At 45.0% G+C, this 25,259-nt stretch overlaps 1 protein-coding gene across 2 annotated transcripts in view; it reads left to right on the forward strand.

Moving 5' to 3' along the window:
* LOC143983309 (uncharacterized) overlaps positions 1-25,259 on the forward strand; it is an 87,523-nt gene that overhangs the window by 10,194 nt on the left and 52,070 nt on the right. For both annotated transcript variants that reach the window (XM_077482847.1, XM_077482855.1), the window contains exons 3-7: positions 1,764-1,852; positions 10,231-10,326; positions 12,192-12,293; positions 16,727-16,779; positions 19,243-19,379. In XM_077482847.1, coding sequence (XP_077338973.1) covers positions 1,764-1,852; positions 10,231-10,326; positions 12,192-12,293; positions 16,727-16,779; positions 19,243-19,379 — 477 coding nt within the window. The remainder of the gene's footprint in view (positions 1-1,763; positions 1,853-10,230; positions 10,327-12,191; positions 12,294-16,726; positions 16,780-19,242; positions 19,380-25,259) is intronic.

Consider the following 25,259-nt stretch of genomic DNA (forward strand, 5'->3'; position numbering starts at 1 on the left):
TCAGCCATTGACACTAAACTAAGCAATCCTTTTATCCCTCTCCACCTCGTTTGGCGCCAAAAGTTTGGCGCGAAAAACGAGGAGAGGACACAATAAGCATCATACACAAGGCGCCGTCGCACCGTAAGTGACGCCATCGCACCGGAAGTGACGCCGTCGCACCTTAAGTGACGCCGGCACACCGGAAATGACGCTGGTGCTAAACATCATTTCTGGTGTGCCAGCGTCACTTCCGGTGACAAATCAGACACTTAGGGGGTTATTTACGAAAGCACTTGGAAGTGCAGTCGCTGTAAATCTGAGGGGTAGATCTGAAATGAGGGGGAGCTCTTCTGATTTTATCATCCAATCATGTGCAAGCTAAAATGTTTTTTATTTTCCTTGCATGTCCCCTTTGGATCTACAGTGATTGCACTTCCAAGTGCACTTGTAGTGCAAAGTGAATTTGCCTTTAGTAAATAACCCCTAAGTGACACTTTTTTGGGGTCCAGTGACAATAATAGAGTGATCAGTGCTAAATATATGCAGTGTCACTGTACTAATGACACTGGCTGTTAAAATCAGGGGCGATCAAAGGCTTAACTGTGTGTCTAGCTAATGTTTTTAGTGTGCTATATGTTCTGCCTGTGTACTGAACGATCAGCGGGACACGCTGTGTGGTATCACAGTGGGAGCGAGCCGCCAGCGGCGCGCACTCGCGCCCGATAACCGGAAGTGCAGGATCACGTATATATACGTGTTCCTGTGCAGCATGGCCACCCTGTAGCAGTAAAACTGCTATAGGGTGGTCGGCAAGTGGTAGATACACTTTAGTAGACATTTGTCATCGTCAGAATGCATTTCATAGATTTTCGTGTTTGTTTTAACAAATCGATAACGAACGCGCAGAATCCAAAATCTGAAATCAAAAAATGCTTTATTTTTGTATTCATTATATTTTCATATCATCGCGACAACAGTTCGATATAGATAGATTCGACATGACGGTGACAATAGCGATCTGTGTCTATCGAACCTGCGTTCAAATGTGCCTATCCTAATTCTATTAGTCCAAGATTATTCAACATAGAGAGAAGAGATTTGACATTATAGAGACATGAAGATTCGACGAAGCAGCTAAAAACATACGATCGCCGCAAGCGGACATTTACGGTCAAATGCTCTGCCCATAGGCTATAGAAGAATTCTAATGTTGTTTGACTAGTAATAATAATTATAATTATTACTATTCATACAACATTAGAATTCTACTATAGCATGTGGCCGGAGCATTCGACCGGAAATGTACGATCGTGGCGTCGTACAGTTTAGCTGCTTTGTTGAATCTTCTTAGAACATCCGACAGACACCATAAGCCTTCAATTGACAGATTCAACCTTAACTAATTCGGATTTTCATATAAATGCATTTTTTAACGAAACAAAATAAATAAAAAGGAATTTCGGGAGTAATTAAATAAATGTATTTTTCGGACTAAACCGAAATTCCGAAACAAAATATTTCAGTGTGCACATGTCTACTCTTTAGGCTCATTTCACAAAGCTAACATGCCAGGATAAGGAAACAAATTTTTTTTAAAAGTGACAGTTATCTTCAGTTAAGGCCAATGAGATTTGAAAACTACAGTCACATGATTAAGATACTTGTTCTGGTGTTAAATCTTTGAAGATATGTCATGAAAGGTGTGGCCCAGTAAAGGCAACCTACAGGGGATTGCCACGGAAATATTTCTTTGGTCCTTAACTTTTCTTCATTTCTTCTAGGTTGTCTCAAGTGGGAAATGAAATTAATTTTAAAAGGGTAAAACATGATAGTTCCGAGGATCTGTCCTATGAATTTGAATTTACTGATGGTAAGTAATATTTTTTAACAACTGACATGAAAAAAAAAAATGGAGAATCACATCTGAAATTTTTCTGTTTGGGCTGATTGATTTTGGCAAATAAAAGGTTGGTCTTTGGGTCCCGACACAGGGAAGGTTGAGTATGCAAATGAGTGGTTAAAAGAAAAGTATAGGAACATTTTTTTTTTAAATCATACTTACCTAGGTGGATGCTATATCGGTCCCCCCATGGAATCTAAAGCCGCGTACACACGTAGCCGTCTGTCCGATGTACTTAGTCTGGTGGACTTCCCGCCAGACTGTACGTCGGACTTTCCGAACGGGCTACTTGCCCACACACGGCACTTTTTCAGCGGACTAATACGGCGTACTAAGTCCGCCGTACTATCCGCCCTACTTTTGAAATGAACGGATTGAAATGAAGGCGGCGGCGGCGGCGGCGGCGACAGAAGACCGGGCCACCGCCTGTAAAAGAGCTAGAAGAAGACGCGGTGGCCCGGCAGAAGAACCGAAGAGGGGGACAAGACCCCCAAAGTCGGAAGAAGAGGCCGGCGGCGAGGAAGAAAGCCGGGCTCCTCCGCTAGCAAAAGAGCTACAAGAAGATAGCGGATGAGTCCGGCGAGAAGACCCCCGAAGACGGAAGACCCCGGAGCTGTGCAATAAAATATTTTAACCCTGTGTTGTGTTTTTTTTTAACTTTTTTTCACAGGTGAATGGGTAGGGGTACATTGTACCCCATACTCATTCACATAGGGTGGGGGGCCGGTATCCGGGGGCCCCCTTATTAAAGGGGGCTCCCGGATTCCGATAAGCCCCCCGCCCGCAGACCCCGACAACCAACGGCCAGGGTTGTCGGAAAGAGGCCCTTGTCCTCATCAACATGGGGACAAGGTGCTTTGGGGTGGGGGGGCCGCGCGGCCCCCCTTCCCCAAGACACCCCCAATGTTGAGGGCACGCGGCCTGGTACGGCTCAGGGGGGGGGTGCTCGCTCACCGGCCGGGTAGCGTGCTCGGACAAGGGTCTGTTGTGGACTTTGGGGGGACCCCCACGCCGATTTTTTTCAGCGTTGGGGTTCCCCTTTAAGTCCATACCAGGTGGCGGGGCCGGCCCCGCCTACCTGGAGACCCACTCGAAATGAGCGGATTTTTCTCCGGGCGGGAAAAGTCCGCTCATTTCAAAAGTACAGTGGACTGGCATACACATGGCCGGATTGTCCGCCGAAATGCGAGTCCGGCGGGAAGATTGGAGTGTAACACGGCATTCTAAGTCCGCCGTACTTTCGGGTCAAAAAAGTATGCAGGAGGCTACACACGGGGGGATTGATCGTGTGTACGCGGCATTAGACTAATAACCGAGGGATCAAACACCACTGATCGCTCATTTCTCTGATCCCCTTGACCAGAGAGCTGGTGACTGTCAGTAAGCGGTTCCCTGGTCTGCCCCCTTCCTCTGCGCTCACTGAAGTGCTGGGCTGTGGAGGGGGTGGGAGTGTCTGGCTGGGGCTCTCAGTGGCTTAATGAGAGGCGGAGCTAGGTGCCATTCCAGGCATGTGGGCGGATCCCCACCCTGGACCGGTTCTGTCACATCAGCCAATAGCAGGCTTCAGCCCGCTGTCTGCTGAAAACTGGTCAGTAGAGTGCAGAACAAACTGCACTCCTGTGATCCACAAACGAGCTTTGGCTGTTCTTCTCCTTTAACCGCTTCAGCCCTGGAAGATTTTACCCCCTTCCTGAGAACTTTTTGCAATTCGGCAACTGGTTTAACTGACAATTACGACGTTGCAACGAAACAAAATTGACGTCCTTTTTTTCCCACAAATAGAGCTTTCTTTTGGTGGTATTTGATCACCCCTGCGGTTTTTATTTTTTGCACTATAAACAAAAAAGAGCAACAATTTTAAAAAAGCAATATTTTTTACTTTTTGCTATAATAAATATCCCCAATAAATGTATAAAAAAAATGTTCCCTCAGTTTATGCCGATATGTATTCTTCTATGTATTTTTGGTAAAGAAAAAATGCAATAAGCGTATATTGATTGGTTTGCGCAAAAGTTATAGCGTCTACAAAATAGGGAATTTATGGCATTTTTATTATTATTATTTTTTTATTAGTAATGGCGGGGATCTACGATTTTTATCATGACTGCGACATTATGGCGGACACATCGGACACTTTTGACACTATTTTGGGACCATTGTCATTTATACAGCGATCAGTGCTATAAAAACACACTGATTACTGTGTAAATGACACTGGCAGGGAAGGGGTTAAACACTAGGGGGCGATCAAGGGGTTACGTGTGTCCTAGGGAGTGATTCTAACTGTGGGGGGTGGGCTACAACTTACATGACAGCGATCACCGTTCCCGATGACAGAGAGCAGTGATCTCTGTCATGTCACTAGGCAGAAAAGGGAAATGCCTGGTTTACACAGGCATCTCCCCGTTCTGTAGCTCTGTGACACGATTGTGGGGCACCGGCGGAATATCGAGTCCACAAGGCCCACAGGTCACGCTGTATGAGGCGGGTACACGCGTGCCCACTAGCCCTGCAAATTTAAGGGGACTTACAGGTACACCCATTTGCCTACCGCTACCATTGTGCCGACGTACAAAGATGTCGGAAAATCTGATCGTTTGGAAAGAGGTGATGTACAAAACATACAATGGGACTACGTAGAGGCCAGTAGCCAATAGCTTTAGTCTCCAAATTTTTTCTCAGCATGCGTGCCACTTTGTGCGTCGGAATTCTCTACACACAATTGGAAAAAGTTAGATCGGATTTTGTTGTTCGTAAAATTTTAGATAACATTTTTTAGGAAATTCCAGCAGAAAAAGTCCGATAGAGCCCACACACCATTGGATTTTCCGACAACAAAATCCAATCGGACTTTCTCATACAAGTACATGGTACAGCAGGCACATATCAGGAATATGAAATGTTGGGTTTATATACATGCATTAAATGCATGATGTGTGTGGTGTGGTAAAACACTTTAATATTAAACGAATGGCACCCCCAACACACTAAGGCAATGCAAGGCAACACATGGTTGCAAAACATTTGCGTTACAAAAAATGGGTTACATTTTAGCACATCAGGCCATGTTGACAGCCCATTCATTTTAAGCCTAGTACACACAATAAGATTATCGGACGAATGATTGTCCGTTATTTTTGGGGTTTTTTTGCATGCTAGTCATCAGATAGAAAATGAAGAGGGTAAAGTGCCTTGAAAAAGTATTCATACCCCTTGAGATTTTCCACATTTTGTCATGTTACAATCAGAAACATAAATGTATTTTATTGGGATTTTTTGTGATAGACCAACACAAAGTGGCACATAATTGTGAAGTGGAAGGAAAATGATAAATGGTTTTCAACATTTTTTACAAATAAATATGTGAAAAGTGTGATGTATATTTGTATAGCGCCCCCCTGAGTCAATACTTTGTAGAACCGCCTTTCACTGCAATTACAGCTGCAAGTCTTTTTGGGGATGTCTCTACCAGCTTTGCACAGAGAGGGACATTTTTGCTCATTCTTCTTTACAAAAAAGCTCAAGCTCTGTCAGATTGAATGGAGAGCGTCTGTGAACAGCAATTTTCAAGTCTTGCCACAGATTCTCAATTGGATTTAGGTCTGGACTTTGACTGGGCCATTCTAAGCCATGAATATGCTTTTATCTAAACCATTCCATTGTAGCTCTGGCTGTATGTTTGGGGTTGTTGTCCTGCTGGAAGGTGAACCTCCACCCCAGTCTCAAGTCTTCTGCAGACTCTAACAGGTTTTCTTCTAAGATTGTCCTGTATTTGGCTCCATCCATCTTCCCATCAACTCTGACCAGCTTCCCTGTCCCTGCTGAAGAAAAGTTCAATTTTGGTCTCATCTGACCAGAGCACCTTCTTCCATGTTTGCTGTGTCCCTCACATTTGCTTCTCGCAAACTGCAAACAGGTCTTCTTATGGCTTTTTTTCAACAATGGCTTTCTTCTTCTTGCCACTCTTCCATAAAGGTCAGATTTGTGGAGAGCACAACTAATAGTTGTCCTGTGGACAGATTCTCCCACCTGAGCTGTGGATCTCTGCAGCTCCTCCAGAGTTACCATGAGCCTCTTGGCTGCTCCTCCCATTATTATTATGATTATTTCGGATTTTGGGTGCTGAAAGCAGTACAATTATTTTGCATGGAAATTTGGCGTTTTATATTGTAGTCCTGTAATGCCCCATACACACGAGCGGACTTTTCAACATCCAAAGTCCGACGGAATGATTCCGTCAGACTATTCGATCGTTTGTGGGCTGCAACGGACTTTTGACTCGCAAAAGTCTGACAGACTTTAGAAAATGGAACATGCTTCAAATTTTTTCCGACGGAACTCCGCCGGACCCAGTTCCTACCGAAAAATTTGCTCGTGTGTATGCTATTCCGACGGACTAAAACCGACGCTAGGGCAGCTATTGGCTACTGGCTATGAACTTCCTTATTTAAGTCCAGTCGTACGTCATCACGTTCGAATCCGTCTGAGTTTGGTGTGATTGTGTGTGGCCAAGTCCGCTCAGTCGAAAAGTCCGTCAGAACTCTGTCGGAACTCCGGCAGAACTCCGGCAGAACTCCTTCGGAAGTCTGTCGGACATAAGTCCTCTCGTGTGTACGGGGCTTTATTCTTAGGAATAACTCACTTAAATCTGTCCAAACCAGAGTCTAGCAGACATCCCGGGTATGATAACGTTTGAAAAATGAAATCATAAATTATAATATAATAAATAACTATAAATAATTATACCAAATAATAATATAACAATAATAAAAAATATTCAATAATGTAATCAAATCAAAAACACTGAAATTTGCTCAGCTGTAGAATTGTCACTGTCATTACTTTTCAGTATTTAATGACGGATCTCCCCACAAATCGCTATTGCTCAATTCCTGCGAGTGATTACAATTTATTATCGCTGTTTTCTAGCTGGTCTAAAACCACTTTTGATGTAAAGGGACAGTTTTGGTTGCTATGGACAATCTCCAGTTTCCAGGCATAAAGAACAGTTTTTATAATATAAAACTGCATGCAGGACACTGGGCAGAACACAAGGGACAAAGGGGATGTGAAATATTTACATACAGCAATGTAATCTGTAAGATTACATTATACTGTATGTAATGTGTATGTTTTACTTTTTGAATTTGGTGCCGTTCTCCGTCCCCGTGCGTCGCAGCGCTTGCTGGGAATGGAGCCCGGCTCCGTGATAGATCGAGCGGAGGACGGCTCGCTCGTACAGTGGGGGGACATTGCTGGATCCAGGGGACAAGGTAAGTAAACCTCTCCCTGGATTCAGCGATGCGGTCCCGAGTCTGGCTCGGGTTTACCGATAATAGTATAAAACTTTTACCCCGAGCTAGACTCGGGAATACTGCCAGGGGGGTTAATGCTCTCCTTGCCCGGCCTGTCAGTTTAGGTGGACGGCCATGTCTTGGTAGGTTTGCAGTTGTGCCATACTCTTTCCATTTTCGGATGATGGATTGAACAGTGCTTCGTGAGATATTCAAAGCTTGGGATATTTTTTTATAACCCTGCTTTAAACTTCTCAACAACTTTATCCCTGACCTGTCTGGTGTGTTCCTTGGCCTTCATGATGCGGTTTGTTCACTAAGGTTCTCTAACAAAACTATGAGGGCTTCACAGAACAGCTGTATTTATACTGAGATTAAATTACACACAGGTGGACTCTATTTACTAATAACGTGACTTCTGAAGGCAATTGGTTCCACTAGATTTTAGTTAGGGGTATCAGAGTAAAGGGGCTGAATACAAATGCACGCCGCACTTTTCACATAATTATTTGTAAAAAAAAATTGAAAACCATTTATAATTTTCCTTCCACTTCACAATTAATGTATGTCACAGTCAATCACATAGAATCCCAATCAAATACATTTACATTTTTGGTTGTAACATGACAAAATGTAGAAAATTGCAAGGGATGTGAATACTTTTTCAAGGCATTGTAACTAAAGTTACGAAAATTCTCATACGACAGAATAAAAAATTGGAAGTGATGTCATGTATTATAGTGTATTGTATTTTATCTTCAGAGGAAAGCTGTACTGATTAAAGAAAATCGTAAGATCTGGTATCTTATGAGGACATTTTTTCGTGATTGTCCCTTCGGATAATTTTGGATAAACTGTTATGATGGGTTCTTGAAAGCTGTGTACTAATGATCAGATTATCGCATGATCGCTTCGAAACCTGTATTTTTTGTATCATTTTTTGATTGTGTGTACTAGGCTTTAATGCAACACGTTAACATATGTAACAATGTAATTCCAATACTTTTCCCTGAGAAAAGTAGACTTTGTCCTGCCGTATATCATTCTTAAAGATAAAGTATAGGCATTACCTTGTAATTGCCAAAGGGCAACTTTATTGGAATAATACTGTATATGGTCTTGTGTTGAATAGTGATACTACTGGTGACACTTTTGCCTTATGTACTGTATTTATGACATGGTACTTTTATGAAATTGCAACTAAAGATTTATAATTTTTTTATAAAAAGGTTTCGTGAATAAGTATAGCAAACCAGCTATTTACAGCCTAAGTTTACCTACAACAAAAAAAATGAAAAATCAGCACAAGGGATATTATTTAACTTCAGTAAGATGTGTCCCTTGTGCTGATATCCCCTCCTTTTGCTAAAATATTCCTCATTTAATTCCTTGCCCCACCCCCTTCATGTAATCCTCCAGCATGGTGGGGGGTTAATAGAACTGAGGGAGCTGTCATTTGCACTCATCAGGAGTGCTCAATTATACCCTTTCCGCTCGGCTCCTCCATTCATAGAAGCCATACTATGGCTTCCATAAATGAAACAGAATCAATGAATGGAGGGGGAGGACCTTTCAATTGTCCACACATCCTCCATTCATAGATCCCGTTTCATTCGGAGAAGCTGTAGTACCCACGTGTATGAATGTAGGAGGTGGGCAGAAAGGACAGGAAAAGTCAGAAATGAGAGCTCCCTCAGTTCCTTTGTACCCCCACCACAACAGGAGGGGGTGGGGGGAATTATAGGAGGTATGGGGAATGTGACATGAGGGTTTCATTTTTGTCTGCGGCCATGAAGCAAAGCATCTGAGCCCTGAGAGGGCTGCATGCCCTTGCTCAGGTGGGTCGTCAGGGGGTGGTAAAACCATGCCTGCTATTACCGCCCCCTGGTTGAATGTCTGAATGAGCCCTCAATGGTATATGTAACAGACCAAAAGGAAGCAGATAAGAGAAGGTTAGGAGTCACAGACATGCTAGGGCCACCATAGGTGGCTGCAGGAAAGAGATTTGCACCATCTATGGCCTGCCTAATTTACATCTATGCATATTGTTTTTAAGCATCGCTGTAGTTTTTTCTTTTTTGCCGCGATTTCCCACACTTTTGCCACGATTTGCATTTTTTATGCTTTTTTTTTGTCTAAGGCCGCGTACACACGGGCGGACTGTTCGCCCAACTTTGTCCGCTGAACAGTGTTTCAGCGGACAGTCCGCTCGTGTGTGGGCTTCAGCGGACAGTTTCAGCGGACAGTCTGACGAACAAAGTTTTTCGGAATTCCCGTAAGACAGTCCGCTGAAACTTGGTTTGAGTGGACAGTCCGCTCGTGTGTAGGCTTGTTCGACAAACTAAGTCTCGCGCATGCTCAGAAAGAATTTACACGGCGAAGGTTGCATTGCAGTGTATAGGACGTCGTTTTTCTAGTCCCGTCGTACGTGCCGTTCACGTCATCGCGCACGCTTTCAGCGGACTGTTCGTTCATCGTGTGTTGTCAAGTCCGCTCATGCAAATTTTGAGCGGACTGTTTGTCTTACTGTTTGACGAACAAAGTTGGGCGAACAGTCCGCCGTGTGTACGCGGCCTTAGGCAAATTTCTTGATTTAAAAATGCAAATCACGGTAAAAATGTACTACATGCTTTTCTGCATCTTCTCCATTGAAGACTATTGAACCAAAAAAGAATAAAAAAAAGTAGTATTTTGCTTTAAAAAAGTCCCAGACCCTTTCCAAAAATGGAGAGGTCCAAAAATGCATTGATGTGAACATGTTCCATAGGAACCCATGTTAAAAATAATGCCCTGCGTTTCTGCAAAAAGCAAAAAAGCATGAGAAAAGGCATTGGTGTAAATGGGGACTAAGGCTGGATTCACACCTGTGCAGTTTTAGTGCTTTTTGCAGATTTGCACTACAGTCCATTTAACATTGTTTCCTATGGAACACGATCTGTAGTGAAAATCTGCAAAATGCAAAAAGCACTAAAAATGCCATAGGTGTGAATCCATCCTAAGTGAATGAATGAATTGCTTTTTTAATGTGCAAACACGGTGCGTTTATGTTTATAGGAACACAAGGTATGCTGACAATTGTCCAACCCGACCCGGAAAGTCTGATCATATATTACAAAGCAAATGGAGTCTACAAGATGGCGTCATTATACTGTAAGTACTGAACTGCAGAAAAAGTGTAGGCTATAAGCTGAGCTGTTAAAACGTACAGTGCCTTGCAAAAGTATTCACCCCCCTTGGCATTTTCACAACCTGGAATTAACATGGATTGTTTGAGAATTTGCATCATTTAATTTACAGAACATGCCCACAACTTTGAAGATTTTTTATTTTTTTTTATTGTGAAGCAAGCAACAAATAGGACAAAATAACAGAAAAAGTCAATGTGCATAACTATTCACCCCCCTAAAGTCAATACTTTGTAGAGCCACCTTTTGCGGCTATCACAGCTCCAAGTCACTTTGGATAACTCTTTGGATAAGTGTCCTGCTGGAAGCTGAACCTCCGCCCTAGCCTCAAATCACACACAGAGTGGTACAGGTTTTACTCAAGAATATCCCTGTATTTAACACCATCCATCCTTACCTCAACTCTGACCAGTTTCCCAGTCACGACTGCTGAAAAACATCTCCACCACCATGTTTCACTGTGGGGATGGTGTTCTTTGGGTGATGTGATGTGTTGGGTTTGCACCAGACATAGCGTTTTCTTTGATGGCCAAAAAGTTCAATTTTTCATCAGACCAGAGCACCTTCCTCCATACATTTTGGGAGTCTCCCACATGCCTTTTCGCAAACTCAAAACATGCCATTTTGTTTTTTGCTGAAAGTAATGGCTTTCTTCTGGCCACTCTGCCATAAAGCCCAACTCTATGGAGCGTACGGCTTATTGTCGCCCTATGTACAGATATTCCAGTCTCTGCTGTGGAACTCTGCAGCTCCTCCAGGCTTACCTTAGGTCCCTATGCTGCCTCTTTGATGAATGCCCTCCTTGCCCGGTCCGTGAGTTTTGGTGTGCGGCCGTCTCTTCACAGGTTGGCTGTTGTGCCATGTTCTTTCCATTTGGTTATGATAGATTTAATGGCGCTCCTATGGCTCATCAAAAATTTGGATTTTTTTATAACCTAACCCTGACTTGTACTTCTCAACAACATTGTCCCTTACTTGTTTGGAGAGTTCCTTGGTCTTCATGGCAGTGTTTGGTTAGTGATGCCTCTTGCTTAGGTGTTGCAGCCTCTGGGGCCTTTCAAAAAGGTGTGTATATCCATATATATATATATATATATATATATATATATATATATATATATATATCCACCTATATATATACACCCCCATCAAATCATTCTCTGCAGCTATTACCTTTTGTACCACCACCCCCTCCCTTTAGAATGTAAGCTCTACAAGCAGGGTCCTCCTGTACCTTTTGTATTGAACTGTACTGTAATTGTGTTGTCCCCCCTATACATTGTAAAGCACTGCATAAACTGTTGGCGCTATATAAATCGTGTATAATAATAGTAATAATATATGTAATGACAGATCATGTGACACTTAGATTGCACACAGGTGGACATTATTTCACTAATTATGTGACTTCTGAAGGTAATTGGTTGCACCAGAGCTTTTTATGGGCTTCACAACAAAGGGGGTGAATACATACGCACAGGCCAATTATCTGTTTTTTATATCGGAAAAATAGTTTTATGTATATATTCTTCTAATTTTACTTCACCAACTTAGACTATTGTGTTCTGATCCATCACATATAATTCAGATTAAAAAAACATTGAACTAAAGGCTGTAATGTCACAAAATAGGTAAAAAGCCAAGGGGGAGGGGAGGCACTGTAGGATTGTATAGATGGAGGTTTTCTATTTATTTATTTTTTTCTATTAGTTGAACTGGATGGACTTGCACAATTTAACTATTTAAAATTACCCAACTACAACCCTTATTGTTTAGAAAACATTATATTGCCATTTACTTGTTTGATGTCATTTTTCTCCTTCCTTACAGACCAAGAAACACCTTCAGTGGATCAAGGGGACCATTTTATAAAGTGGAGCAAATGCAAGAATCTTCTTTACACTTTGGTCCTTGACACCTCCTTCAATTATGGTATTCTTTCTCATGGTAGCCATACACGCTTTGATTGTATTATCTGACCAATGTGGAATTCGATCAAAAAAGACAAAATCTGCAAACAATTGAAAAGCCATAACTTCCCTCAGTTAAGATCAGATTCGATCAAACTGAGCCAGTTGGCCAAGGCTGAAAATCATTGATCAATTTGCATCAAACAGCAGCATGACATACTTTGTTAATGAATTATTATTATTATTATACAGGATTTATATAGCGCTTTACAACATTAGGGCAGACAGTACACTTACAATACAATTCAATACAAGAAGAATCAGAGCCCTGCTCGTTAGAGCTTACAATCTAGGATGGAGGGTCAAGTGATACGAAAGGGTAATAGCTGTGGGGGATGAGCTGATGAAGAAAATAAAAGAACAGTTGTTAGGTGGAGGCAGTGTGGGCTTCTCCAAAGACAAAAATTTTCAGGGATTGCCTAAAATTAGATAGATTTGGAAACAGTCTGACAGAGTGGGGTAGGGTATTTAAAGCGGTTCTTCACCCTAAAGGGGAAGTTCCGCTAGTATTATCCCTCCCCCCCTCCGGTGCCACAATCGGCACCTTTCGGGGGGGAGGGGGGTGCAGTTACCTGGATAATCCAGGTAACTGCACCCACTTCCGGCCAGATCGCCGCATGGCTCCGCCCACCGCCGCATGGCTCCGCCCCGCCCCCCCCCCGTTGTGTTCTGGGAAACACACAGTTCCCAGAGACACAGCGGGGAACCAGCGCAGCGCGACTCGCGCATGCGCAGTAGGGAACCGGGCAGTGAAGCCCTCTTGCTTCACTTCCCGATTCCCTGACAGAGGATGGCGGCGGTGGCTGCAGCGAGACGAGCGATCGCTCGTCATCTGCCGCCGACATCGCTGGAACCTGGGACAGGTAAGTGTGATATTATTAAAAGTCAGCAGCTGCAATATTAGTAGCTGCTGGCTTTTAATATTTTTTTTTTTTGTGCAGCTCCTCTTTAAGAGGATGAGAGAGGCTCGGGAGAAGTCCTGGTGTTGAATACTGGAGGAGGTGATGAGGGAGCATGCATGATGGACTGAAGGGGAAATAGCCTATTTAAAGGTAGAGGAAAAAATACTGCGCTCCTAACTAAATAATTATAAAAAAAAATGAGTAAATGAGTATAAAGGAAGGTAGCTGCGTGGACAATGACACCCCTGTTAGTGAATCAGAAGTAAATAAATAGGTAAATTAATAAACAATGAAATGTGAAATACCACCAGCCAACGGTGTGCAAATAAATCGAAATTGTATCGCGAGTGATCATAAATTATAAAAAATGAATACAATAAATATATAGTATACAAATCAAATATTATAAAGTCCAAGTGATAAAATAGGTGGTTGTGATCAATTCTTGCAATCTTTCGTCACCAATACGTCTTGACCACCATAAAGAATGCACGCTTACCAGAGACAAGCATCAACCAGCTTGCAAACAAACACCCCGATAGGGTCCCAATGAAAGATCCCATATGATAATTCAAAAGGCAGCAGGCCAGGAACACAAAGCCCCCAATGGTCAACTGAAGAGACTCCCAGGCATGAGACAATTGTCACCCAGAAATAAAACAAAAGGGACTTCCCATAGTGTAAAACTGGTAGACTATTTTAATAAAAATGGATAAAAGCACTTAGAAACATATGAAAAAAACAGCATATATGCCGGCCGGCAAGCGACGTAAAGGTAAGCCAATGAGGAGGGAGGTGCAGTAGTCGAGGTGAGAGATAACCAGGGAGTGAATCAGGAGATTTGTGGTTTCACTGGTTAGTAAGGGACGTAGTTTGGATATGTTGCAGGGGTTGAGGCGGCAAGCTTTGGAACACGATTGGATGTGGGGCCAAAAGGACAGTCCAGGATAACGCCTAGCATGTAGGGATGGGTGGATGGTTGTGCCATTGCTCTTACCAGAGAAGAATCCAATCATATTTCCATGGTAAGATTATGAAATTACATGGTGGAAACAGAGATGTGATTGATAACTTACAGTTGTAAGTTACCATTATATCTTAACTATTGATCACAATCCACATCTCCATGTGTGGCATATCGATCAAATAGGTTTTCGACTATAGAACGATTATTCTTATTAGAAGAGATTGATCGGAAGAAAAATCAACCATTTATCAAGTTGTGTATGGCCCCCCTAAAGTCTTCAGCTACATTGTAAACACTGCAGTATGACCTGTTTTTTCAAATGACTTTTATGCTTCAATATAAGAATTTTTACAAGAGGAAGCAGTAACAGCCCAGATCAACCCATCTGCCCGTTTGAACTTAGCCTTAAGCCTCGTACACACGATTGGATTTTCCGACGGGAAATGTGTGATGTCAGGCTGTTGGAGGAAAATCCGACCCGGTGTGCGCTCCATTGGACAATTGTCAGACATTCCGGCAACAAATGTTGGCTAGCATGTCTTCAAATTTTCCACCAATAAATGTGTGTTGTCCAATTTTTCGATCGTGTGTACACAAGTCCGTTGGACAAAAGTCCAAAGGACAAACACGAATGCTCGGAAGCAGAAGCAGTCAGTCTTGTAAACTAGCGTTTGTAATGGAGAATGACGTGGCAAATTATGCAATCTCCAAATGCAGCGCACATTCTCTTCTTTTTTAATGGGATAATAATGAAGCTGCTTTGCTGATGAAGGAGTTGTTACAAACAATTTTTCAAAGGCTTTTTTTTATTATGTTTTTTTTTTTTTGGGCAAGTTACAACACCATTATCCCGTGTTTTTTAAGATCAAAGATACAACTATGTTGGTGTCCCTTGTCTATTTTACATTGTATTTTTTAAAATGTAACTGCCTACTCCCAAACTGTCATTTGAAGTAAAACACATAGCCAAGTATTATTCTACACAATTTTTTTTATTGTGCATTAAAAATAAATAAAACAAATTAGACATGTGATCTCCCAATAGAACTTAATCAAAAAGTGCATTCTATGCATCCAAAAATATAGAAAATATACCAAATCAAATCATTATGAACCAAAAAAATAATGTCAAAGCAATAAATCCAAGGCCAATAATAAATAACACGTTATCTCTTCCGATTCCGCAACATGGCTGGTTGAGGAACGGCCGTTCAGAAACGAACTGAAAAGCACGAAATGAAAAGCGCGAACTGAAAAGCGCTAAATGAAAAACGCGAAAAGAAAAGCACGAATCAACGCTCACCAAACTTTTAGTAACATGAAATTAGCCAAAGAAGCCCAAAGAGTGGCTCTAAAGAGATGAAAAGCCACATAGTACATCTAGTACGTCACTACGTCCATAATTGTTGGTCAACATTTGTGTGACCGTGTGTATGCAAGACAAGTTTGAGCCAACACCCTCCGGACAAAATTTTGGAAATGCATATCCCTGGCATCAGTTGGAGGATAAAAATTCCCCGGTGTGCCTTGGTGCTGTGTAAGGAAAATATACAGTATTTACTGTATATAAGAATTTCTACAGAACTCTGGAAAACACTGGTGATCAGTATAGAATAGCATTATTATTAATTCATACATATACAACAGTTGAAATAAACTCCCATTACAAGATTTTTCTCAGTTCATAATATGCTAATGTATTTGGAGAATTGTGATTTTCTTATGGTGTAAATGTTACTTCTTTTAATGCCCCGTGATGCTCCACATGTCACTGAAAACACTTAAAGCCCCATACACACTATCAGATTCAGGGGCGTAACTATAGGGGGTGCAGCAGTCGCGACCGCAACTGGGCCCTGTGCTGCAGGGGGCCCATGCAGCCCCCTCTACATATGGCCGGCAGCAGCATAGGCAGCTAGGGGTACCAGTGCACCATGCACACGGGTGGCTGGAGCTGGGGGGTGACTAGTAGAGCTCCATGCTGGACTATCGCACTGGCTGCTCTTTAGTTGTGCATTCCCCGCATGACCTGTGTCTTCGGCTGGCTGCTCAGCGTACCCCTCTTCTGCTCCATGCATTGCCGCTCAGTCTGATGTCTGTTCTCCCCAGCCAGAGTTGAGAGCTGCCCTGGAGAAAAGGACATCATCTCTTCTGGGGACGGGGACTCCATCCTGCCTAGGGACAGTCCACCTAAAAGTTAAAAAAACTAATAAAAAAAACTACTGATGCCAGTGGTGGAACTACAGGGCTCATAAAGGTCCTGTGACCACGCCCTAGAGTTCCACCGCCGGACTCGGAGGGAAGGGCCCTGGCTGGGGTTCAGGGGGGCCCTTCATGGTTTCTTGCATCGGGGCCCGGAAGGTTCTAGTTACGCCACTGATCAGATTTTCTGCTGATTTTTTCCTTCAGATTTACCAAAAGGTTTGACCTCATATGATATGATTTTGGTAAATTTGAAGGAAAAAATCAGCAGAAAATCTGATAGTGTGTATGGGGCTTTACAGCTGTACTTCTTCTCATTTGCAGCGGAGAAGTGCTCTGGTCTGTTCGAGGAGTCGGATGATCTGGGTCATATGAAGGTTTGTACTTTTAGTTTTGTTCATCATTCACCATTAAAACATAAAAATTGGGGATGCCCAACCAAATTAGCATGTAAATATTCACCAGCACACTAAGGATCTTCAATTTTGTCCAAGCGTTTTTTTATTGAAGAAAGATTACATCACTAACTGTGTAGTGCAACGTTTCAGAGCCATGCAGGACCTCTTTGTAAGGCATGCGATGACGAAGGGGTACTGCGCAGCTCTGAAATGTTTTTTGATGTAATTGAAGATCCTTCGTGTGTTGCCAAATATTTACATTCTGTCGTGAATGATCCCGTATCTGGCTGGTGGTCGCTGCAGCACCAGGTACTTTCAGAGCTCATTCTAGGATTGTGTGCAATGGGAATATTGACTGTGTGCCCAACCAAATCAGACCCTATCTAATGTACATTATATTACCAAAGGTATATGCCTGCTTTTACATGCACATGAACTTTAATGGCATCCCAGTCTTAGTATGTAGGGTTCAATATTGAGTTGGCCCACCCTTTGCAGCTATAACAGTTTCAACTCTTCCCGGGAAGGCTGTCCACAAGGTTTAAGAGTGTGTCTATGGGGATGTCTGACCATTCTTCCTGAAGTGTATTTGTGAGGTCAGGCGCTGATATTGGACGAGAATGCCTGGCTCACAGTCTCTGCTCTAATTCATCCCAAAGGCATTCTATTGGGTTGAGGTCAGGACTCTGTGCAGGCCAGTCAATTTCCTCCACCCCAAACTTGCTCATCCGTGTCTTTATGGACCTTGCTTTGTGCACTGGCGTGCAGTCATGTTGGAACAGAAAGGGGCCATCCCCAAAATGTTTCCACAAAGTTGGAAGAATGAAATTGTCCAAAATATCTTGGTATGCTGATGCCTTAAGAGTTCCCCTCACTGGAACTAAGGGGCCAAGCCCAACCCTGAAAAACAACCCCACACCATAATCCCCCCTCCATCAAATGATTTGGACCAGTGAACAAAGCAAGGTCCATAAAGACATGGATGAGTGAGTTTGGGGTGGAGGAACTTGACTGGCCAGCACAGAGACCTGACCAAGCAAGAAAACATTTGGGATGAATTAATGCATAATATAGTGTATTTAGACAAGCTTCATCTACTTTTTGCTACACCCTAATAAATTTCAAGGACAGATATTCGAGACAGTTCTGCTCATTTACTCACTATGCTCAGATGCAGGCGCAGGCCTCATTGGTGCATTTTCCCACAACTCCGTGGTGTACTGGATGATACATTTATTTGCTTCTCGCCCTGGGCAGCTCAGAGAGGCCACAGCTGATAAGGCAGAGGTAGCTGGGCAAGTTATATACAGCCAGAGGACAGGTTTTACACTGTCAGAACCGGCAGGTGGGAAGCCAGGTCAGAGCCTAATAGCATACAGTTTCTCTAGAAGGCCCAGCTACTGTGTGGAGCCCCTCCCCAATTGATACCAGAGGACTGCAGTTGGTAGTGCATAATCCTTCGGCACTGAATCCCTCCAGGTGTTGACCTGTGTTACTAGAGATACCCTGAACTTCACTACTCTCTGTCTTATCATTTAGCCAAATACCAATGAAATGTGATCTATGAAGGGAGGCGGTGGGCCTTTAATTCACTTTCTGGAAGATGGAAGCTATAGTGCAGCTCCTATGAAAGGAGGATGGGGTGGAAAGGGTGGGCATAGTCAACACTCTTGAAAAGTGACTATGACAGGTCCATCGGTTCTGTTGACTCCTGCAACACTGGAAGATTTCAGCCATGAAATAAGAGGAGGGAGGATCAGAGGACTTCAGTTTTCAACTAAAACCACTACCAGCAGCACAATGGACAGTTCTCATTGACTGTAACTCCGGTCCCTTGTGCTGATATATATTTTTTTTACTTTACAATGTTTTATTGAAGATAAATAGAGCATAGTACATGTTAATGACATACACAAAGTGCATTTGTCAATATAATAGCGTTTTAAACAATCGTATATGTTTTTGTAACAATTTTACTAAACTTTAGCTTTAAAACCCAATTCCAAGTTGGGCACATTTGTCCATAGTTCCACTTTAAAGTGTAATTAAAGGCAAAACTTTTTTTTAGTTTTGGATAAAGTGGAGATTGATTAGAACACCTGTCCCTGTCAGTTTTTATTGCAGTCTGTGCCCCTAATAGGGAAATTAATTCTCGCTGTTATCATAGAAAGTGAACGTAAATGGATACCAGACCATTAATAGAGGGTAAAACTTCCAATGGAGACACTGGTTCTGGTGATTCTCTCATTTTGGAAGTATTTCCCCTCACTTCCTGTTGTGGCTATGGGACAGGAAGTGAAGTGAAATCTCCCCAATGGGACATAGATGGCAAAGAAAATGACAGGGGCTATAACTATAACCCTCACTATCCAAATTGAAAAAAAAGTTTTGCCTTTCAATACACTTTTTTTATTTACCTCTACTGTTTTTTATCTTTACTAGGGTTTTATCTCTCTGAATCTTGTGGGGAAGGCGGTCAGTTCTGATGATCTGTTTTCTCATTTTAAAACGCTGTACACAGCAAGGCTGGAAATTCGACATTTCAGTGATAAGTACACTGTGCGCGAGTTCAAAACAAAGTAAGTCTACCACTGATATAATTGTACAATTAAAGCTAAACTCCAGGAAAATATAAAAAAAATTCAAATTATTGCAGCTCTGTAATCATTATTATGTCACTTAATGTATTTTTTAAACTGAAAATGATTGCTCAAAATATAAATGGACTTTATTGGCACCGCAAGGAGTCACACAATAGTAAATTAAAAACAAAAATGTACTATCTACACATCAGTGCATAATATAGTCCATAAAACAAATATTCAAACATATATTGTTATCCATTCAAATTGTCATAATATTAACTACTTGATGCCGGCTGCCACCCTTTAAGGGGCTTGCTATGCCAGGAGGTGGGGCAGGGCTTATAGCCATGTGACTGCTGTGATTGGCTGTCATGGCGGTCACATAATTGGAAAAGTCGATCGAGAACTTTCCGTAAATGGGCTCTCGGCACAGCACTGTCAGTGCTATAGCACGCAAATATGCAGCCGCTCGGCGCCAATGTAGCGCCTAGCCAATGTAGCGCTTACCACCAAAAGGGCCCAGAGGTCCTGAGATTCGCAGTCTCTGACACTCTTTAGGTTCAATGATTAGTCTATGGCGTATCCTTTTTTAATGCTTTATTGAAAACTTGAACTTAGATGCATGTAGGGTACCATGGGATACTCCAGTAATGTTAAGTAGTAACTTGAGGACTCCTATCTTTCTCCTAAAGATTCCTAGCACAGTGTCTCATTCTAGCATCCTGGTTTCGGATGTGATGACTTTCCCTGTCTACCTATCCACCTGCAAGGTGATTGATGTAGCCAGTCTCTGGAGATCAAATCTAATTTAAGCCAGCCAAGCCTGCAGTCCTATGGTTTGTAACACATGTTCCAAGCTCCCTGTTTGTCTTCCCTGCCTGCTATTTTGGATGCCCTTGTTGATGACCTCAGATCAGATATCGAATATGCTCAGAACTCAACCTAGCCCGAACCCGGACTGCCACTGACCACTATGCCTGTCTGCTAACTGCAAGTACCTATTTGCTGTGCTCAGTTCATGCCTGCCCCAGCATGGTGGCCAGGCACTATAGCATAGTGTATAAGACCTGGGGGCAACTGAGTACCAGTAGACCTGCTTGTCTTATGGGAAATGGGGTTGCTATAGGTGAAGAACACAGAAGCTAGCTATAGTGCCTGACGACATGCACTAGGGGTAAGGGTATAATATATAAACTCTTACAGGAGAGAATTTCCCTTCCTAGGGGTAGATTTCATCTCACTTCTTGTTGTCTCCTTCCGTTTGCAAGTAGGAGACGTTTGTAAATTGGATGTTTGAAAGTAGGGGCCTGCTCTATATGCTCTGCAGAAATTTGGGCCTAAGGTTTTGGTGTTGCCACAACACTGTAAGCCCTTGGTTACTCTTGGTGGACGCTGGAACACCCTGCTGTGAACTATTATATCAAGAATTGTAATTACATGCCATTGTTGAACAGTGGTAGAAAAACTGGGCCTTTGGTGGTGGTGGTGCTGGTGCCACAACACTGTAAGTCCTCACAGTTACTCTTGGTGGGCACTGGAATGGGCCCTGCTGTGAAATATTATATCAAGAATTGTAATTACATGCACCTGTTAAACAGGGGCAGAAAAATTTGGCCTTTGGTGGTGTTTGTGGTTGTGGTGTTGCCACAACACTGTAAGCCCTCGCAGTTATTCTTGGTGGGCACAGGAATGGGCCCTGCTGTGAAATATTAGATCTAGAATTGTAATTACATGTCCCTGTTGAACAGGGGCAGAAAAATTGGGCCTTAGGCACTGGTGCCACAACACTGCAACACCTCACAGAAACTCTAGTTGGAACGCAGGAATGAGCCCTGCTGCAAAGTATTGCATCAAAAATTGTAATTACATGTCCCTGTTAAACAGGGGCTGAAAAATTGGGCCTTAGGCACTGGTGCTGTTCCCACAATAGTTTGATCTTGCCCCTAGGTATTCGTGCATAATGAAAATCAGACGCTGGCGATGGTTGCTGGAACCGATCATACCTTGGGGCTGCGGACTAAAAAATTGTCTGAACGCATCAGTCAGACGGCCACCTTCTCCACTGCTCCTTCTGTGACTGACCAAAGCCTCAGCAACACGTTGTCCAGGACCAGGAATTTGTAACCTCCCAGTCTCTGGGAACGCATTGCACAGACCTTTCTGCAAGGCCTCCCGAAGATGTTTCATCCTCTGCTCCCTCTGCGATGGCAAGATAAGGTCCACAACCTTACCCTTGTAACGTGGATCAAGGAGGGTTGCCAGCTAGTAATGATCCCTCTCCTTGATCCGACGAATACGAGGATCCTTCCGCAGGCTTTGCAGGATCAGGGAGGCCATGCAGTGTAGGTTAGCTGAGGCATTCGGTCCGGAATCCTCTGGGACACTAAGAACGACATGATCCACAGCCACCTCCTCCAAGCCACGTACAAGTCCACGGGTTTCTTGGGACTGTAAATGATCCCTAAAAGACTGCTGCTGATGCTGAGTGCCAGGCTCCACCTCCATGCTGACACAATCCTCCTCCTCCTCCTCTTCCTGTGTGATCGGCGGGCCAGCCGGAGCACTGTCTGGATAAAGGCGGCCTTTAGGCCGCGTACACACGCGCGGACTGTTTGCCCAACCTTGTTCGTCAAACAGTTTCGGCAAACAGTCCGCTCAAAATTTGCATGAGCGGACTTGCCCACACACGAGCGGACTGTTTGACGAACAAGGTTGGGCAAACAGTTCGCTCAACTTTTGAAATGAACGGACTCGCCCACGTAAGGAGGAGGCAAATCCGCCCATTTCGAGCGCGTGTACAGGTAGGCGGGGCCCGCGAGGGAGACGTCGCGGGCTCCGCCGCCTGGAATGGGCTTAAAGGGGAACCCCAACGCCGAAAAAAATCGGCGTGGGGGTTCCCCCCAAGTCCACACCAGACCCTTGTCCGAGCACGCTACCCGGCCGGCCAGGAAAGGGGGGCGAGCGAGCGCGCCCCCCCTCCTGAGCCGTACCAGGCCGCGTGCCCTCAACATGGGGGGGTGCCTTGTCCCCCCAAAGCACCTTGTCCCCATGTTGATGAGGACAAGGGCCTCTTCCCGACAACCCTGGCCGTTGGTTGTCGGGGTCTGCGGGCGGGGGGCTTATCGGAATCCGGGAGCCCCCTTTAAGAAGGGGGCCCCCGGATACCGGCCCCCCACCCTATGTGAATGAGTATGGGGTACAATGTACCCCTACCCATTCACCTGTGAAATAAAGTACAAAAAAAAACACAACACAGGGAAAAAATATTTTATTGCACAGCTCCGGGGGTCTTCCGTCTTCGGGGGTCTTCTCGCCGGACTCCTCCGCTATCTGTGTGTAGCTCTTTTACTAGCGGAGGAGTCCGGCTTTCTTCCTCCCCGCCGCCGACCTCTTCTCCCGACTTCGGGGGTCTTGTCCCCCTCTTCGGTTCTTCTGCCGGGCCACCGCGCCTTCTTGTAGCTCTTTTACAGGCGGTGGCCCGGTCTTCTGTCGCCGCTGTCGTCGCCGCCGCCGCCGCCGCCTTCCGTTCTTGTTCTTGTTCTTCTTCTTCTCCAGGAGATGTTGACTCGACGAGCTCTCCGGCCGGAATGCCAGGGACACTCTCCGCTGCCACTTATATAGTGACAATGGGGCGGTGTCACATGGTATATGTCACATGGGTTGGTCACATGGTGACCCCGCCCCCTTACGATGTCATAGTCCCCATGTGACATCAACCCATGTGACCAACCCATGTGACATATACCATGTGACACCGCCCCATTGTCACTATATAAGTGACCGCACAGCGCGGCTCTGGCATTCCGGCCGGAGAGCTCGTCGAGTCAACATCTCCAGGAGAAGAAGAAGAAGAACAAGAACGGAAGACAGCGGCGACAGAAGACCGGGCCACCGCCTGTAAAAGAGCTACAAGAAGGCGCGGTGGCCCGGCAGAAGAACCGAAGGCGGCGACAGAAGAACGGAAGACAGCGGCGACAGAAGACCGGGCCACCGAATGTAAAAGAGCTACAAGAAGGCGCGGTGGCCCGGCAGAAGAACCGAAGAGGGGGACAAGACCCCCGAAGTCGGGAGAAGAGGCCGGCGGCGGGGAGGAAGAAAGCCGGACTCCTCCGCTAGTAAAAGAGCTACACACAGATAGCGGAGGAGTCCGGCGAGAAGACCCCCGAAGACGGAAGACCCCCGGAGCTGTGCAATAAAATACTTTTTCCATGTGTTGTGTTTTTTTTTGTACTTTATTTCACAGGTGAATGGGTAGGGGTACATTGTACCCCATACTCATTCACATAGGGTGGGGGGCCGGTATCCGGGGGCCCCCTTCTTAAAGGGGGCTCCCGGATTCCGATAAGCCCCCCGCCCGCAGACCCCGACAACCAACGGCCAGGGTTGTCGGGAAGAGGCCCTTGTCCTCATCAACATGGGGACAAGGTGCTTTGGGGTGGGGGGGGGCCGCGCGGCCCCCCCTTCCCCAAGGCACCCCCCATGTTGAGGGCACGCGGCCTGGTACGGCTCAGGAGGGGGGGCGCGCTCGCTCGCCCCCCTTTCCTGGCCGGCCGGGTAGCGTGCTCGGACAAGGGTCTGGTGTGGACTTGGGGGGAACCCCCACGCCGATTTTTTTCGGCGTTGGGGTTCCCCTTTAAGCCCATTCCAGGCGGCGGAGCCCGCGACGTCTCCTTCGCGGGCCCCGCCTACCTGTACACGCGCTCGAAATGGGCGGACTTTCCGAGCGGGAACAGTCCGCTCATTTCGAAAGTACAGCGGACAAGCCCACACACGGGCGGACTGTTCGCTCAAACACAGTTTCAGCGGACAGTTTTTCGGAATTTCCGAAAGACTTTGTCCGTCCAACTGTCCGCTGAAACTGTCCGCTGAAAGCCCACACACGAGCGGACTGTCCGCCCAAACACTGTTCAGCGGACAAGGTTGGGCGAACAGTCCGCCCGTGTGTACGCGGCCTTAGAGATCAAGTGCCCTGTCCATTATTCCATGCAGTGTGTGCTCCAACAGGTGGACAAGAGGGACAGTGTCACTGATGCATGCACTGTCATTGCTCACCATCCTCATGACCTCCTCAAATGGAGACAGGACAGTGCATGCATCCCTGATCATGGTCCACTGGCGTGGGGAAAAAAAGCTTCCCTGACCCTGTCCTGGTGCCGTAGTCGCACAGGTACTCACTGATGGCCCTCTGCTGCGAGTGCAGCCGCTGCAGCATGGCTAACGTTGAGTTCCACCTGGTGGGCATGTCACAGATTAGGCGGTTCTTGGGCAGGTTAAATTCCTTTTGGAAGTCAGCCAGCCAAGCACTGGCATTATATGACTGGTGGAAATGCACACAGACTTTCCTGGCCTGCCTCAGGACATCCCATAAGCCCGGGTACCTGCCAAGAACTGCTGTACCACCAAGTTAAGGACGTGAGCCAAACAGGGCACATGGATCAGTTGCCATGTCGGAGGGCGGAGAGGAGGTTGGTGCCATTGGCGCAAACCACCATTCCTGGCTTAAGCTGGCATGGCGTCAACCACCTCTCAGCCTGCCCTTGCAGAGCTGACAGAACATCTGCCCCAGTGAGGCTCCTGTCCCTCAAGCACACCACCACAAGCACCGCATGGCATAATTTTGCCTGCGTACTTGCATAGCCCCTTGAACGCCTAGGGAGCACCGCTGGTTCAGAGGACAAAGCACAGGAAGAGGCCATGGAGGAAGAAGAGGAGAGGGTGGAGGAGAGAGGTGTGTCAGAATCACCAGTAGTAGCATTTTGGAGGTGTGGTGGCGGAACAACCTCCAACACTACTGCACCTTGTCCTGCATCCTTCCCAGCTGCCAGCAGAGTCCCCCAATGCGCCGTGAAAGATAGATAACGTCCCTGTCCATGC

This window comes from Lithobates pipiens, unplaced genomic scaffold (genome assembly GCF_037356315.1).
Source record: "Lithobates pipiens isolate NorthernLeopardFrog02 unplaced genomic scaffold, aLitPip1_a1.2 Scaffold_1, whole genome shotgun sequence".
NCBI classification, from domain to species: Eukaryota; Metazoa; Chordata; class Amphibia; order Anura; family Ranidae; genus Lithobates; species Lithobates pipiens.